General features: G+C 38.0%; 1 protein-coding gene across 1 annotated transcript in view; it reads left to right on the plus strand.

The window, feature by feature from the left end:
* Positions 1-15,643: 15,643 nt before the first annotated feature.
* The window catches only part of LOC121406313 (diacylglycerol lipase-alpha-like), a 114,619-nt gene continuing 113,666 nt past the window's right edge, over positions 15,644-16,596 (plus strand). The window contains exon 1 of the mRNA XM_041597326.1: positions 15,644-15,738. Within this exon, the coding sequence (XP_041453260.1) occupies positions 15,644-15,738 (95 nt within the window). The remainder of the gene's footprint in view (positions 15,739-16,596) is intronic.

Raw genomic sequence — 16,596 nt, forward strand, 5'->3', positions numbered from 1 at the left:
CCGTACCGTACATTTTTCTATTCGCTAAAAGTATTCGCTTTTCACTGAAACTATAACAAAAGAATAATAAAGAAATATATATGATTTACAAAAATGTTCAGTCAAAAGCCCTTAACCTAAGTATAAACAAGAGGAATGACATTATGGAATTGGTTATATGGGTTTTTAATTATTTTGATTTTGGGAGATGGATGGATTGATTGATTTATTGATGGATGGATGGATGGATGGATGGATGGATGGATGTATGGATGGATTAACATTATGGAATTGGTTATATGGGTTTTTAATTATTTTGATTTTGGGAGATGGATTTATTGTTATGAGTTTTTTTTTTAATTATTATTAACTGCTGTATGTTGCCTCCACTGAAAAATATTCGGCAGTGTTATCGTTGTTTTCTTTTCACAGTAAAAATGGGATCATAAGACACAAAGTGCACTGAAATACCCCATGCAGTTCTCAGTGTCACGTCATCGCGGCCTGCAAAGCATCATAATAATTGACAGAAACATAAATAGCCCCCTATATATGACATAAGCACGAAAATATACACAGAATTTTGATAATAGTACAATAGTGAAATTCATCGAAAAGTTTAAATTCAAAATAACCTACTGAACTTCTGACAATCCTATTGTGCTACATAATATTAACTCTCAATGTAATACAGATGATAATCACTATAATAATAGTTTTACTTCAAATACATCCAATATTAAAGAGAGAGAGATGGAAAAATAGAAAGGGAGAGAGAGCTTATGAACCAATATATATTTCACACAACGTAATGGGCCACTGTTAATCTGTTAATTCTCACAAAAAACTTTCGTTAGCAATTTTATAGCTATATTTTTTTTCTGCAAGACTGACTTAATTAATATCGAAATATTTTTAGGGTGACCACTCCTCTTTAAAGCCATAAAGAGGTACTCAAAGCTCAATATAATACGGCAAAAAGTAAAATCAGACAAACAAAACACTGCAAATTCCCCCAGAATCGGATAAGGAATAAAAAAGGTTATGACATTTTAAAGCTTTACATTGTTTTGGTGATACAGTAACTTGTATACACAAAAAGTTGCTTTTAAAAATTTCATTAAAATCATGACCACCTAGAAAAAAAATGGATTGAAAAATCATTGACTTATTGCATTGGTTTATTCATTATTTACTGCAACTTATCTTGTGACAAGGGACATATAACCAAAAACAAACAAACAAACAAATAAACAAACCCTCCCGTATGAAAAATGTAATAATTATGATTTTATGTAACTTGAAGGAAAGAACGGACATCAATATCCCACCTTATGAATATTCATGACGGCGTGCATAATAACTGTTTCCACAATATATTGCTACACTTTACAAATCAATAATTTCATTTTATCCCTTTTTCATGGATTTTCAGGACCTTAAATTTTATGCTAGTGTAAAATTCTATAAATATTTTTTTTTTTTAGCTCTGACTACCCTTTAAAACATAACGCTTTACGAAGAAGAAGAAGAAAAATGAAAAAGAAGTAGAAGATGAAAAAGAAGAAGATGAAAAAGAAGAAGAAGATGATGAAGAAGAAGAAGAAGAAGAAAGAAGAAGAAGAAGAAGAAGAAGAAGAAAAATGAAAAAGAAGAAGTAGAAGATGAAAAAGAAGAAGATGATGAAGAAGAAGAAGAAGAAACATGAAAAAGACGAAGTAGAAGATGAAGAAGATGAAAAAGAAGAAGATGATGAAGAAGGAGAAGAAGAAAAAGAAGAAGATGATGATGATGAAGAAGAAGAAGAAAAATGAAAAAGAAGAAGTAGAAGATGAAGAAGAAGATGAAAAAGAAGAAGATGATGAAGAAGAAGAAAAAGAAGAAGACTTTGACTTTTCAAAGTAAAACTTTATTTACATTACATATAATAAATAATACAAGTAAAAATATACAGACATTGATGCACTTAATATGTCAAGTGTTTGTGAGCTAAACAATAAACAAAACAATCAATAAGTAATACATAAAGCGGAAGACATTAAACAATTCATGAACAAGCAATAAATTTAACAATAGAAAACAAGAAATTTTTTTTTTAAATGTACTGAATACTGACGACAGATGATTACAGAACTACAGTATCATCAGTATTTAAAACGATTTTACTGTGGGAAGTTATTAATTTCCATAAAGAGCTTTGCTCAAAAAAATCAATCACAAAATACCGAAGGAGGTACACAAAATCTTAGGCATAACATAAAAATAATAGCAAAGAAAATATGTGATCACGTCAAAACAATTAAATCAACCATGTGAGACTATCGTTATCCAAAAGAAAGAGTACATTATTGGGTGACCATGTTTTAAGAAATAAAGCCAAATTGCTTTGTAATTTGTGGAATTCATAATCAATAATGACTCTGTTTTTAATTCTAAATTTCCAAAACGGAAGCGGATCAAAAAAACGAGAGGTTCGGTAAAGCCAATATAATGTGCTTTTAAGACTAACAATAAGAAAGTTGGATAGGCGCACGGCTTCCCTGCTACGACCTCTTGCATGTGGAACCAAGGTCCAGTAGAGGTCAAAGTCAATGTTCACTTCGGGCAAAAGACATGAAAGGAGGTGGTGAAGAAGATCCAAGGCCGGTTGAATAGAAGTGCACTCGATAAAGAGGTGTAATATAGTTCCTTTCTTGCCACACCATCCACATGAAGAGGAGATGTCGGAATTAAGGTGATGAAGAACGGCAAGCGACGGAAGGACATTATGTAATAGTTTGTACTGAGTGTCCCCATCTTTCTTAGACGAAGGATAGTAGTAGATTTCAGTCCAGTTGATTAGTGTAGATGGGGAAAGTATCCCAATCTCGTGCCAATGAGTAACTTGAGTTCTAGGAAGAAAGTTAATAGAACGGTTGAGGATTCGATATATCGATTTAGTGGGTGTGGCAAGAATGTTCTTGTTGTCCTTAGTTATAATCGAGAACGGAGAGTTGATAGGTTCAGCCAGATTGTGAAGATGAGTTGAAACTATTGACAGTCTAAGTCCGCTGTTTAAAAAGAATCTGGGAAACAAACTGGAAATCACTTTGTGAAGTCGAGAGAGGTCAAATTCCAAGAGCCGTAAAGATGGACGCTGCAGGGTGGATGTGATGGCGACCTCGTCTGCTCGGAGCCAGGTACCGTTGTTCGGGTTTACAAGATGTTTGACGAGTTTGATTCCACATGCAAATAATCTAGCAGGGAAGATCTTGTCGCCATCCAGTGTGTAATGAAGAAATTTATAATAATTCAAAGGAATATTGAACACATGGTTGACAGTGAAGGACGATGTCTCGATGCTGGCTCCAGAGATACCCCAAGCACGCAAAATTTCCGAATAGAAACAAGGAAGACTGGTATAAAACTTTGGGTCTAATTCAGTCAGAAACAAAGAAAAATCAAAATTTAATTTCTTATATCTCCGAAGATTATAAGAACAAAAGGTATACGCGGGATGAGAACAAAGATTGAGATAACGCTGTAAAAAGGCAAAACGAAACGTGAGTGTTCGTGCTTGGAGACATACCAAACCAAGTCCACCTTTGTTAGGTTGTTGAAACAGAATTTGCTTTCTTAAAAGATGTCGTTTTCCGGACCAAACAAAATTAATAAGCATTTCTTGGAGTTCATCCAGTATTTGCTGAGGGGGAGATAAAACTGCAAGGCAATGAAACAGTTTAGATGCAGCTAGTTGATTAGCAATAATGATTCTGCCTTTGAAGGATAGACAAGAAGAAAGAGAACTCCATCGAGATAGAGTCTTATTTAATTTTTCTTTACACTTTATCCAGTTGTTGTATACAAAATTATTGTTATTACCCAGATGAACTCCAAGAAAAAGGAGACCATCACAATTCCATTTGAAATCAAGGGGCCTGTCTCTACGTTTCGACCATGATCCAGCCCACAGTCCTTGAGATTTTACATGATTAAGGCAGGCGGCCGAGGCCTTACTAAAAGTGTTATATGTATCAAGAATAATATCAAAGCCTTTGTCTTCAGTGACAAAAATTGATATATCATCTGCATATGCAGAGACTGAGACATTCATATCCGTGTTAGGTAAAGAAAAAGAACATGAAGCAAGATTAACTTTTAACTTGTGCAGCAAAGGTTCTATGGCTATCGAATACAGAAGGCCAGACAAAGGGCAACCTTGGCGTATGCCTTTTTGAAAAGGAAAAGGCGCAGTGAGGGATCCACACACTTTGACTAAGCCCTCGGCATCATTATACAAAAGTTGAATACAAGAAATGAAAAATTCTCCAATACCCATAGCTCTCATAGTGTTAAAGAGATAATTATGATCTACATTATCAAAGGCTTTCCTTTGATCCAAATTTACTACTGCAAGAGGGGTATCATTACAATTAGAATAGTGTACAATGTCTCGGATCAAATTTAAATTATCATAGATTGTTCGATCTGGAACACAATACGTTTGGTCTTCTGAAACAATATTAGAGATATAATGTTTTAGTCTATTAGCAAGTACCTTTGCAAAAATTTTGTAGTCATTATTCAGAAGAGAGACTGGTCGCCAGTTGGCAATGTCTGCCAGGTCTCCCTTTTTAGGAATCAGTGTAATCACTGTCCTACGAAAAGTATGTGGAAGGGTTCCAGTACTTATGGCATATTGTAATACAGAAAAGAGATCATTTTTTATCAAGGGCCAGAAAGTCTGATAGAATTCAGAAGAAAGTCCATCTAGACCAGGCGTTTTATTTTTCCCGAGCTGTTTAACAGCATTATCAAATTCATTAAGTGACAAAGGAGCATTAAGACTTTTTGAATCTTCAGTATCAAGTTTCAGTAAGTCAGATAAAATATTATCAACCGCATTATCATCAGTTGGCACACGACTGTACAAACTCTTATAGAAATTCCGAACGTGAATTTTAATATCACTCTGATCCTCTGTAATGTTACCCGAAGGGAGACGGGTACGAGAGAGTGATTTAAAAGTAGAGTTCGATTTTTCAAGACCGAAAAAATAAGCTGAGCTAGTGTCTATCTCATTTGCATATTGAAAACGTGACCTTACAAGAGCACCCTTGGCTTGATTCTTAAGAAGAATGTTTAATTCATTTCTTTGTTCAGCAAGGGCCTGCTGAATATCAGGCGTGAAGTCAGGCGAAGATTGCAATTTGTCGATGGTTTTGGTAATATTTAATAACGTTTCTCTCTTCTCATTGGCTAACTTGGAGCCGTACATTTGAGTGAGCGATTTAATGTGGTGTTTACCAAAGTCCCACCATGATAGAATGTTAGGAAAGTTGGCTTTTTTATTTTGCCAGTCCGTCCAAAATTGATAAATGATATTTCTGTAGTCGTTATCATCGAGAAGAGAATTATTAAGTTGCCAAAAAGCACTTCCTCTTGGCTTCTGTGGGGGGATTTTAATTTTCAGGGAAATTGCACAATGATCAGAGAGAGTGCAAGGCAGAATACGACAAGCGTGTATTGAAGGTATTAGAGGAAAAGACACATAAAAACGATCAAGTCTGGCTTTAGAAACACCATATACACTGTGAGGATTGTTTCTATGCCAAGAGAATTTCTTTTCATGTGGGTGAAGTCTTCGCCACGCATCACATAATTTATTACTTTCAATCACTTTCTTGAGGGCAGATGATATCTTAGGTCTATGCTCATTAGGCATGCACAATCTATCCAATGTTGGAGATAGGGTACAGTTAAAATCTCCCCCAATTAAAAAAACACCGTCACTGCACTGATTAACATGATGCGCAAGAAGACGAATGGCCTTAATAGCAAGGTTATCATCCTGTGGCATTAAAACATTATATAAATGATACATGCCACTATCAAACTCAATTTTAACATATAAGATATGACTATTAAGTATAACTAAGGAATCTGTGATGCTACAACGGTTATTCTTTACAAGGGTAGCAACTCCAGATCCTCGATTATGTCCGGGGGCACAAAAAGGTTTATAGGATGACCATAAATCCCAACAATGAGAATGCTGGGAGAGGTCATTTATTTCTTGTAAAAACACAATATCAGAATCAAAGGCAATGTTATTGTTACATATAAGAATAATTGTAAAAGAATTTTAAAAGCAATTACATTCATCTATTAGTTATTTTCCTTTAAGGTTAGCCAAGAATTGTAAAGAACATTCAAGAATGTCTTTTTATTATTATTATGCAGGCCTTGCCTATTTAAAGGCCAAGGAGTTTTATTGTTGAATAGGGAAAAGCCAAACAATAGAATTGTATTGGTAGTGGAAATGAATAGGCTTAGGTATTTTGTTTACACTGTTGATTTCAATGAGGTCATTCAAGAGTGTTCTGGATTTTGACTGCTCCTGAGAGGAGAAAGTTCTTTTGGAAGACAATGCTAGAAGCTTCTAGATTAGTTGAAATTTGAGAATGATCTAGAACACTTGTAATTAGTATATAAAGCTGCAGATTTTTCAAGGATCATCACACCATCACATCATATGAGATCACTTCACCAGATCAGATCAGAGCAGTTTATGCATCAATGAACTGTTTGCAGTTATTTTGAGAGAGAAATTATCAGTTCTCATCGAGATCATCAACATCATCAACCTGTTCAATGAACACGCTTCAACCCATGGATTGCTGAAATTGACTGTTAATCATCATCAACATCGTCTTCACGGACATTTCAACTCGTTGCAGTGACTCTTATTATTCATCGGACTTCAACATCAGTTTCATCATCGCCATCATTGTGAATTTTCGCCAGTCAACTGGGATTTTTATCATTTGGATTATTACTTGGATATAGCATCATCACTTCGGGATTTTACATCGGACACTTCAAGAGATTTATGTAAGATCATTATTTGTTTTATTTATGTATAATTATTTCCTGTAATAAAAAAAGGAAATTTAAATTACATCGTGATTGTTATTTGTTGCAGTATCGTAACAAATAATTTTGGGGGCTTGTCCGGGAAACGAAAATCAAATTTGTACAAGCCAAGGCAATTTTGAAACGAAAACCAAATTTGTATAAGCCAATTTGAAACTAAAACCAGTTTTTCAGGAAACGAAAGCCAATTTGAGACGAAAGTCAGTTTGAAACAAAAGCCAATTTGAATTGGAAACATTTTGGAAAGTTCTAGAATATACTGTACTGTGTTATTACTTGCTTGTATTTGTGTATATTCACTATGGCTACATTTGATGTTGAAGAATTTCTTGCAATGACAGAATTGTCATATGATCATTTGAAGTCACTGAAGAAAGATGATTTGATAACAGTTTGTGATCATTTGGGTGTATCTCTAGCCCCAGGATTAAAGAAGGCAGAGATAATTGACTTGTTAGCTAGTCACATGAAGCTTACAGAGGAGTCTGAAACTTCTGTTACTGTTTCAGATGATGCTCAGATTCAACTGGCAAAGTTTGAGATGGAAATGAAAATGAAAGAAAACCTTGAAAAGGAGGAAATGAAAATGAAAGAAAACCTTGAAAAGGAGGAAATGAAAATGAGAGAAAACATTGAAATGGAGAAAATGAGATTGGAGTACCAGTTAAAGTTGAAAGAAATGGAGTTAGCCCATGCAAATACTAACTCTACTAAAGATAAATCTCCCCAAGGCTTTGATGTGGCGAAGAACATTCGCCTTGTGCCAAAATTTGATGAAGAGGGAGTTGATACATATTTTGTGTCATTTGAAAAAGTGGCCAAGAGACTAAAATGGCCTGAGGAATACTGGACTCTTCTCCTCCAAAGTGTTTTCGTTGGAAAGGCTGCAAAAGTCTATTCTTCGCTCTCTGAAATGCAATCATGTGACTATGCTACAGTAAAAGAAACAATTCTCAATGCATATGAGTTGGTACCAGAAGCGTACAGACATAAATTTAGGAACATGCAAAGACAATCAGGCCAGACGTATGTTGAATTTGCTAGGGAACAAGAGATGATGTTCGATAAGTGGTACAGATCACTGAAAGTTGACAAAGATTTTGTTCACCTTAGGGAAGTTGTCCTCCTAGAAGAATTCAAAAAGAGTCTTCCTTTTGGCATTAAATCTCACTTAGATGACCATAGAGTTACTGAAGTCAGTAAAGCAGCCATAGTAGCTGATGAATTTGAGGTCACACATAAAGGTAGTGGAGATAGGCCTCCTTTCAAGAATTATTGGAAAAAGAAAGGTAAAGGGTCATTTGAATCCCACAATAAACCTAGTGAGGGAAAATATGCAAGCAAGGATAAAGACGCTAATAAGAATCAGGCTATTGGGGGCACAGAATCAACCAAAAGGTTTGAGATTCGTAGTTCCAAAATTTATACTCATTGTCATAAATCGGGACATTTGAAAGAATCATGTTGGAAATTGGTAGGAATGCCAACCAAAATTAAGAAAGACATGGGTTTTGTCAAGCAAACAAGTGTTCCCTCGATGAAGTTTGTTCCATCAGAGCCCAATCGAGATGTTGAGAGTGTTTCTCTAGAATTTGCTGATAAAGTCAAGCAGGTTGATGAAACTTTTAGAAGTTTTTTGCATGATGGTGAAGTATCCCCTTGTTCGACTGGTGCTGCTGGTAGGTCAGTGGTGATCCTTAGGGATACAGGGGCTGCACAGTCCCTGATGGTGCCAGGGGATTCGGCTCTTCGTCCGGAGAGTTCAGAGAATGCCAACGTCTTAGTTCAAGGTATTGGCCCAAATTTCATGTCGGTTCCTTTGCATAAGGTCGACTTAAAGTGTGACCTAGTTAGTGGTCCTGTGACTGTTGGTGTCGTTCCAGAATTACCCATGAAAGGTGTTGATTTCTTGTTAGGTAACGACTTGGCTGGAGATAAAGTTGTTGCATCTCCAGTGGTTTCGGAAAAGCCCGTTGAGGTAGCTGAAACTGAATTGTTGCAGGAAGATTTTCCAGGAATTTTCCCGGATTGTGTTGTTACTAGGTCTCAGACTCGTAGAGCTGAAAAGGATGATGCGGAATCTGCTGATATAGAGGAGAGTACTGATGTCTGGTTAGCTGAAACCTTTTTCAAGGATTTGAATGGGGATAGTGTTGAAGGCTCTATTGCTAACAATGGTAGTTTGTTTAGTAAATCCTCCCTTATACAGGCACAACAGGCAGACCCAGAATTAAAAAGCTTGTCACAGAAAGCATGTTCTGAGGCTGAGGCTGATAAGGTTCCTGAGTGCTTTTATGTCAAAGATGACATTTTGATGAAGAAGTGGAGACCTCCCCGGAGACCAGCTGATGAAGATTGGTGTATAATTCACCAGGTTGTAGTTCCTCCTTGTTACCGCACAGACATTCTGAAAATGGCTCATGAGTTACCTATGGCAGGTCATGTCGGTATTCGGAAGACAGAAGATAGAATTATGAGGCATTTCTATTGGCCTAAGATGCACAAAGATGTTGTGCATTTCTGTAAGACATGTCACACATGTCAGATTATTGGTAAGGCACAGCCTTCTATCAAGCCTGCTCCATTGATACCAATTCCTGCATTTGATGAACCTTTTACTAGGGTTCTTGTTGATTGTGTCGGACCCTTACCCAGAACGAGGTCGGGTCACAGATTTCTCCTGACGATTATGGACTTGTCTACACGGTTTCCAGAGGCGATACCTTTGAGAAGTATCACTGCAAAGACAGTGGTGCAGGCGTTAATACAGTTTTTCACTAGGTACGGTCTGCCGAAGGAAATTCAATCTGATCAAGGGTCAAATTTCATGTCAGGAATATTTCAGCAAGTTATGAAGGAGTTGGGAATAAAGCAGATTAAGTCTTCTGCTTATCACCCACAGTCCCAAGGAGCGTTAGAACGCTATCATCAGACTTTGAAGACCATGATTAGGGCTTATTGTGAAGACTATCCCGATGACTGGGATAAAGGGATCTCATTCCTACTGTTTGCAACTAGGGATTCCCCAAATGAGTCCACAGGTTTCAGTCCATTTGAATTGGTCTATGGTAATGAGGTTAGGGGTCCTCTAAAGCTTATCAAAGAGAGGTTTATGGTTCAGGATGATGATGTAAACCTTCTAGACTATGTGTCAAAGTTTAGAGAAAGGCTCTCAAAAGCTTGTGATGTAGCTAAGGAACACTTGAAAGAGTCGCAGGGAAAAATGAAAGCTCACGCTGACAAAAATGCAAAAGAGCGAAGTTTCAAGCCTGGAGACAAAGTGTTAGTGTTGTTGCCTTTGCAAGGTGAGCCCTTGAAAGCTAGGTTTAGTGGTCCCTACATAGTCAAAAAGAAATTGAATGATGTCAACTATGTGATCAGTACCCCTGATCGAAGAAAGTCTCAAAGAGTTTGTCATGTAAACATGTTAAAAGAATACTTTGAGCGAGAGGCTAGTCAGCCAATAGGTACAACACAGGTCAAAGAAGAAGAAAAACATGTAAATGTACATGAAGAAGAATGCTATGAAAAGACAGATAATGAATTGTCTTATACAGATGTATCTAAGAACGAACCATGTGGTGTAAAGTTGTCTAACTCAGAGATGTTAGGAAACATGGATGAGGCATTAAAACACCTGCCTGAAGATCAAAGAAATGATATATCTGGCCTGTTAAGAGAATATGAGAATGTATGTAAAGACAAACCAGGTCGTACACCTTTAACTGTACATGATGTAGACGTAGGTGATGTAAGACCTATCAAACAGAATCCTTATAGGTTCAATCCAAGCAAGTTGGAAATGGTGAATAAGGAAATACAGTTTATGTTAGATAATGACATAATCGAACCGAGTCAGAGTAGTTGGAGTTCTCCCATTGTAATGGTTCCAAAGCCAGACGGCTCTCAGAGATTTTGCATTGATTACCGAAAGGTAAATGCAGTAACTAAGACTGACTCGTATCCAATTCCTAGGTTAGAAGATTGTATTGATAGGGTTGGAAATTCTGCCTATATCACAAAGATAGACTTGCTTAAAGGATATTGGCAAGTGCCACTGACTGACCGAGCCAAAGAGATATCAGCCTTTGTTACACCTGAAGGCTTGTTTCAATGCAAAGTCATGCCTTTTGGAATGAAAAATGCACCAGCAACCTTCCAAAGGTTGACAAATCAAGTGATTGCCGGACTTGACAATTGTGTCGTATACATAGACGACATCCTAGTATACAGTGATACTTGGAATGATCATGTGAATCATTTGCGAGCACTGTTTGACAGGCTGGATAAAGCCAATCTAGTAGTGAATCTGATGAAAAGTGAATTTGCCAAGGCAAAGGTCACATATCTTGGTCATGTGGTTGGTCAAGGGCAAGTGCTACCAAGAGAAGCCAAGATACAAGCTATCTTAGACTTCCCAATTCCCACAACTAAGAAAGAATTGCTCAGATTCTTAGGTATGAGCGGCTTCTACAGGAAATTTGTTCCAAATTTCAGTACAGTGGTTAGTCCTCTGACAAACCTGCTGAAGGCAAAAGTGAAGTATGTTTGGTCTGACGAATGTCAAAGATCGTTTGAGAAATTAAAGGCCATTTTGGTGAATGAGCCTGTTTTGGCAGCTCCAAACTTCACAAAGCCGTTCAAAGTAGCTATTGATGCATGTGATGTTGGAGTAGGAGCAGTATTGCTCCAAGAAGATGAAGAAGGCATCGAAAAACCAGTGTGCTACTTCTCTAAGAAACTCAATAGATTTCAGAAGAAGTACTCAACTATTGAAAAAGAGGCCCTGAGTCTCGTACTAGCCCTTCAGCAGTTTGAGGTGTATCTAACCAATGGAGAGATTACAGTCTATACAGACCACAATCCTCTTGTGTTTTTGGAGAAATTCAAAACAAAGAACCAAAGACTGTACAGATGGAGCCTAATGCTCCAACCATTCCCTTTGAAAATTGTACACATAAAGGGAAAGAATAATGTAATTGCTGATGCTCTATCAAGAGTATAAAAAGTGAAATTATTCATGATTTTGACCAAGTGTGTCATTTGAAGAAAACATCTAGGATGTTCATTTATTTTAACACGTTCGTTAAGTACTATATTTTTGTACATGATAAATGTAAATGATTTATCAAGATGACTTTGAACAGTTAAAAGAAAAAGTAATCTTAAAGAAACCTTTACTACGGTAAAGCTTTCTTTTCCCCGGTGGGGGAGGTGTTACATATAAGAATAATTTTAGAAGAATTGTAAAAGCAATTACATTCATCTATTAGTTATTTCCCTTTAAGGTTAGCCAAGAATTGTAAAGAACATTCAAGAATGTCTTTTTATTATGCAGGCCTTGCCTATTTAAAGGCCAAGGAGTTTTATTGTTGAATAAGGAAAAGCCAAACAATAGAATTGTATTGGTAGTGGAAATGAATAGGCTTAGGTATTTTGTTTACACTGTTGATTTCAATGAGGTCATTCAAGAGTGTTCTGGATTTTGACTGCTCCTGAGAGGAGAAAGTTCTTTTGGAAGACAATGCTAGAAGCTTCTAGATTAGTTGAAATTTGAGAATGATCTAGAACACTTGTAATTAGCATATAAAGCTGCAGATTTTCCAAGGATCATCACACCATCACATCATATGAGAGCAGGAGATCACACCATCACATCATATGAGATCACTTCACCAGATCAGATCATAGCAGTTTATGCATCAATGAACTGTTTGCAGTTATTTTGAGAGAGAAATTATCAGTTCTCATCGAGATCATCAACATCATCAACCTGTTCAATGAACACGCTTCAACCCATGGATTGCTGAAATTGACTGTTAATCATCATCAACATCGTCTTCACGGACATTTCAACTCGTTGCAGTGACTCTTATTATTCATCGGACTTCAACATCATTTTCATCATCGCCATCATTGTGAATTTTCGCCAGTCAACTGGGATTTTTATCATTTGGATTATTACTTGGATATAGCATCATCACTTCGGGATTTTACATCGGACACTCAAGAGATTTATGTAAGATCATTATTTGTTTTATTTATGTATAATTATTTCCTGTAATAAAAAAAGGAAATTTAAATTACATCGTGATTGTTATTTGTTGCAGTATCGTAACATTATCAACATAAGTAAAAACTGAGTCATTCTTCATGGCATATATTGGAGCAACCTCCAGTGTTAAGGGTGAGCAACGACAGAGTCATTAAAAAGGAAAGAAAGGCATGCATGTCTACGTTCATACTAAAAAAGAAAGAGGGTCATATTAAAGATCTAGTTTTTTGATCAATTTGTAAATCCTCTGCTGTGTACTTTTCGTAAACAGAGGACTGTTTCTCAAAGGTCTCAGTTGTCTAACAAGTCCTGGTATGTTGGAAGTGAATTTTTTTGCTACTTCTAGGGGTTTTTTCCGTGCTTTAACAATTTTCAGAAATTTGCAAAGTTCCTTGGACAATGTTGGAAGAGAGGGGTCCTTGACTGGATGGGAATGAGGAAGCCCAGTCAAAGGATTCATCGTCAGTCTGTGCATCATCCCATACCGTTACGTCATCAGTGTCGGTAGTGTCTACCGTGGAAGCGGGAGAGGGTGGGGTTGGTGATGTAGAAAGTAGGACGGGAGTTGGGGAGGGAGGTTCTGAGGTCATAGGAGAGGAGACTTTTTTCATTAATTTCCGGGGTGGGGTAGGAGAGACAATTGAAATAAGTTTGGGGGAGTCTTCTACAGGAGGTACGAGAGGTTGTTTCCTTTTTGCGACAACATCTGCAAAGAGTCTGGAAGGGGCGGGCGGTGTTCCCCAAATGGTGTCGCAAGGGGTTTGGGTCAAAGGAGAGGTGGGGGCCTCGGGAAGAGGCATTTTGTCCCGGCTAATGCCCACGGAGTCGCTGCTAGTTTGACTATTATCATTGCTGTGCAGATTATTCGCGCCCTGAAAACTAGCAGAGGCTCCTTCAGCAGTCACGGCAACTTTAGAGTGCGGAGAGGCTGGCGTAGGACTGGGGCCAATAGAATTTTCTGTGCGTGCTGGGGACGCCCTCTTATCAGTGGTTTCGGGTACAGACCGTTGTGGTTTAGGTTTAGATACTTTAGGGGGATGACGTGGGTCCGATTTTCCTTTAGCTTGTGGGTTTTCAGACTCATCTTGACGGACTGATTTTTTGCAGTTCTTACTGAGATGGCCAGCCTCGCCGCACTCAAAGCAACGAGCCGCCTCAGTGGAAATAAAAACGCGATAATTGATACCAGCATGAGTGAAATTAATGAAATCGGGTGGAGTGACATTCGGACTAAGTAGCACCTGAACTTGACGACGGAAGGACATGATGTGAGCTAGATGTTTGTCCTTGAAACCAATGGGAATAGGACGGATCTGTGAGACTACTTTACAGAAAGATGAAATTTGTTTGACAAGAACAGAATTGGGAATTTCAGTGTATACATTAGACAGTGTAATACGGGTTGTCGGCAAAGCTAAGGGTGAGATCTCAATAAAAGCGCCTTTAAAGGTCAAGCCGTTGTTCACCGCGCTCAGCACATCTTCTTTAGAATTCAGGTACATGGCAATTCTTTGGTTACTGATGCGGGAAGCAGACACTATACAATGGGCTGGAATTGTGTCTGCGAATGCCCTTATGTAATCATGAATAGGAACATGTGCAGCAGCCACAAAAGAGATACCATTGTTTCTGCTCACGGACGTAAAAGGCTCGGCAGCAGAAACAGGAACGGCAGCCTGAGCCGAACTGGTTCCCGGCTTGTCCCGGGAGGCCTGTCCGGCTTTACTGGCCATAGTGGCCAAAAAAAATCCTGACACAAGGTCAACACAAAAATCCTTGAAAATACAATTTATTAACAAGAAATAATAGGTGGACTTGGTTTGGTATGGTTATAAATGTGTACTAGTAGTACACTAGTTTAAAAAACTGTAAATAAAACAGTGTAAATTCAACAAAACTTACAAAAACTCTGGAGCTCGCTCGAGACACGTCCTTCTACAACAAAGAAGAAGAAGAAAGAAGAAGATGGAGAAGGAGAAGGAGGAAGAGGATGAGAGGAGGAAAAGAATGAAAAGGAAGATAAGAAGGAGTTGGAGAATGAGAAGAAGAAAAAAGTCAACACTTTAATAAAAGTTGTGCAAAATTAGTTTATCAAAGACCTCTTAGACTTTTTCAAAATTTTCAACCTAAAGTTGAAGTTTCGGCAGCACTCATTCCACTTTACTGGTAGACCCATATCTACCACATAATACATTCACATGTAATAGATATAATTTGTTTTTATTTCTTTTCAAGCGTCAATATCCTGAAATTGCGAATTTGCATTCATAAAAAGAAATTCAAGAGCCCCCCAACCTTTCATGCTTTTTTCGAGAGAGGGGGTGCTTTCTCTCTTGTCTCTGACAAAAAGTACTGACAAACTGTCCGGTTTGTAAACAAGTATATCGTGGCCGTGGAACATCGAACTGATCAGGGCCAGGGGTAATAAAATTTCAGCGCAAGTACCACCACTGCATCGAGTGTCTCATTTCAAAATCATGTTGGAGTTAGAAATGGAATTGTCGTCGTTTCACACAGACTTTCGCCTTTGTCTAGCTATACTCCGAATTAAGGATATCTTATGTGGATTATAACCGATTTCTCCTCAAAACGATTTGGAGTACAATTTTTACTTCCTCTTTCAAGGATTTGTGTTTCGAGTTTGAAGTTTGACAGGTGCAAGGTGCGGAGGTGTGCTGATCTTTCGTCCCTGAAATGCCGGGGTTGATAGCGCTGGGTCGCCGCTGGACGGTGGGCAGCGATGATCTTGTCGTTCCCGCCGTCGTATTTATTGTGCTCCACGTTGTTTGGTAAGTGTTAATGTCACATTTTCTGAGTATCAGTGAGACCACATTGGATATTTATTTCTTTAACTTTTTATGTCATGTTTTACTTGTTTTCTTCTTGTGAGTGGATATGATCTGATGATGTCAGATGCATCAATAATAATAGTCAGAAAAGTCATTTGTTAATAGTAATAGTAGGCTTTTAGTTGGGAATACCAGTAAATGAAAGCTTGAAAGATATGATCCGTCACCCCTGACTGCTCCATCACCTTCACATCATCGATTTTCATCAATCATAATCACCATTATCCATATCCTCTTCTTCATCATCATCAACATCAGTATCACCACCACCCTCAGCTCATTCTCCTCCAGTCTTCCTCATCATCCTCCTCATCAGCCAACATAATTATCTTCCCATCAGCATCATTAGCAGCATTATCACACCACCACCATTATTAACTCCACCACCACCACCACCACCACCATGTACCACCACCACCATGTACCACCACCACCATGTACCACCACCACCACCACCACCACCACCATGCACCACCACCACCATGCACCACCACCACCACCATGCACCACCAACATGCACCACCACCACCACCACCACCACTACCACCACCACCACCACCACTACCACTACCACCACCACTACCACCACCACCACCACCACTACCACCACCTCCACCATCATCAGCATCATCATAAGCATCATCACCATCATTATCATCATCATCATCATCATCATCATCATCATCACCATCATCATCATCATCATCATCACTATCACCACTATCATCACCATCATGATCACTTTAAATCATACATGTATTCTATTCCTGAAAGACAGCTTGCAATTTTTTAAATTTT

Source organism: Lytechinus variegatus, chromosome 19 (assembly GCF_018143015.1).
Source record: "Lytechinus variegatus isolate NC3 chromosome 19, Lvar_3.0, whole genome shotgun sequence".
Classification (NCBI taxonomy): domain Eukaryota; kingdom Metazoa; phylum Echinodermata; class Echinoidea; order Temnopleuroida; family Toxopneustidae; genus Lytechinus; species Lytechinus variegatus.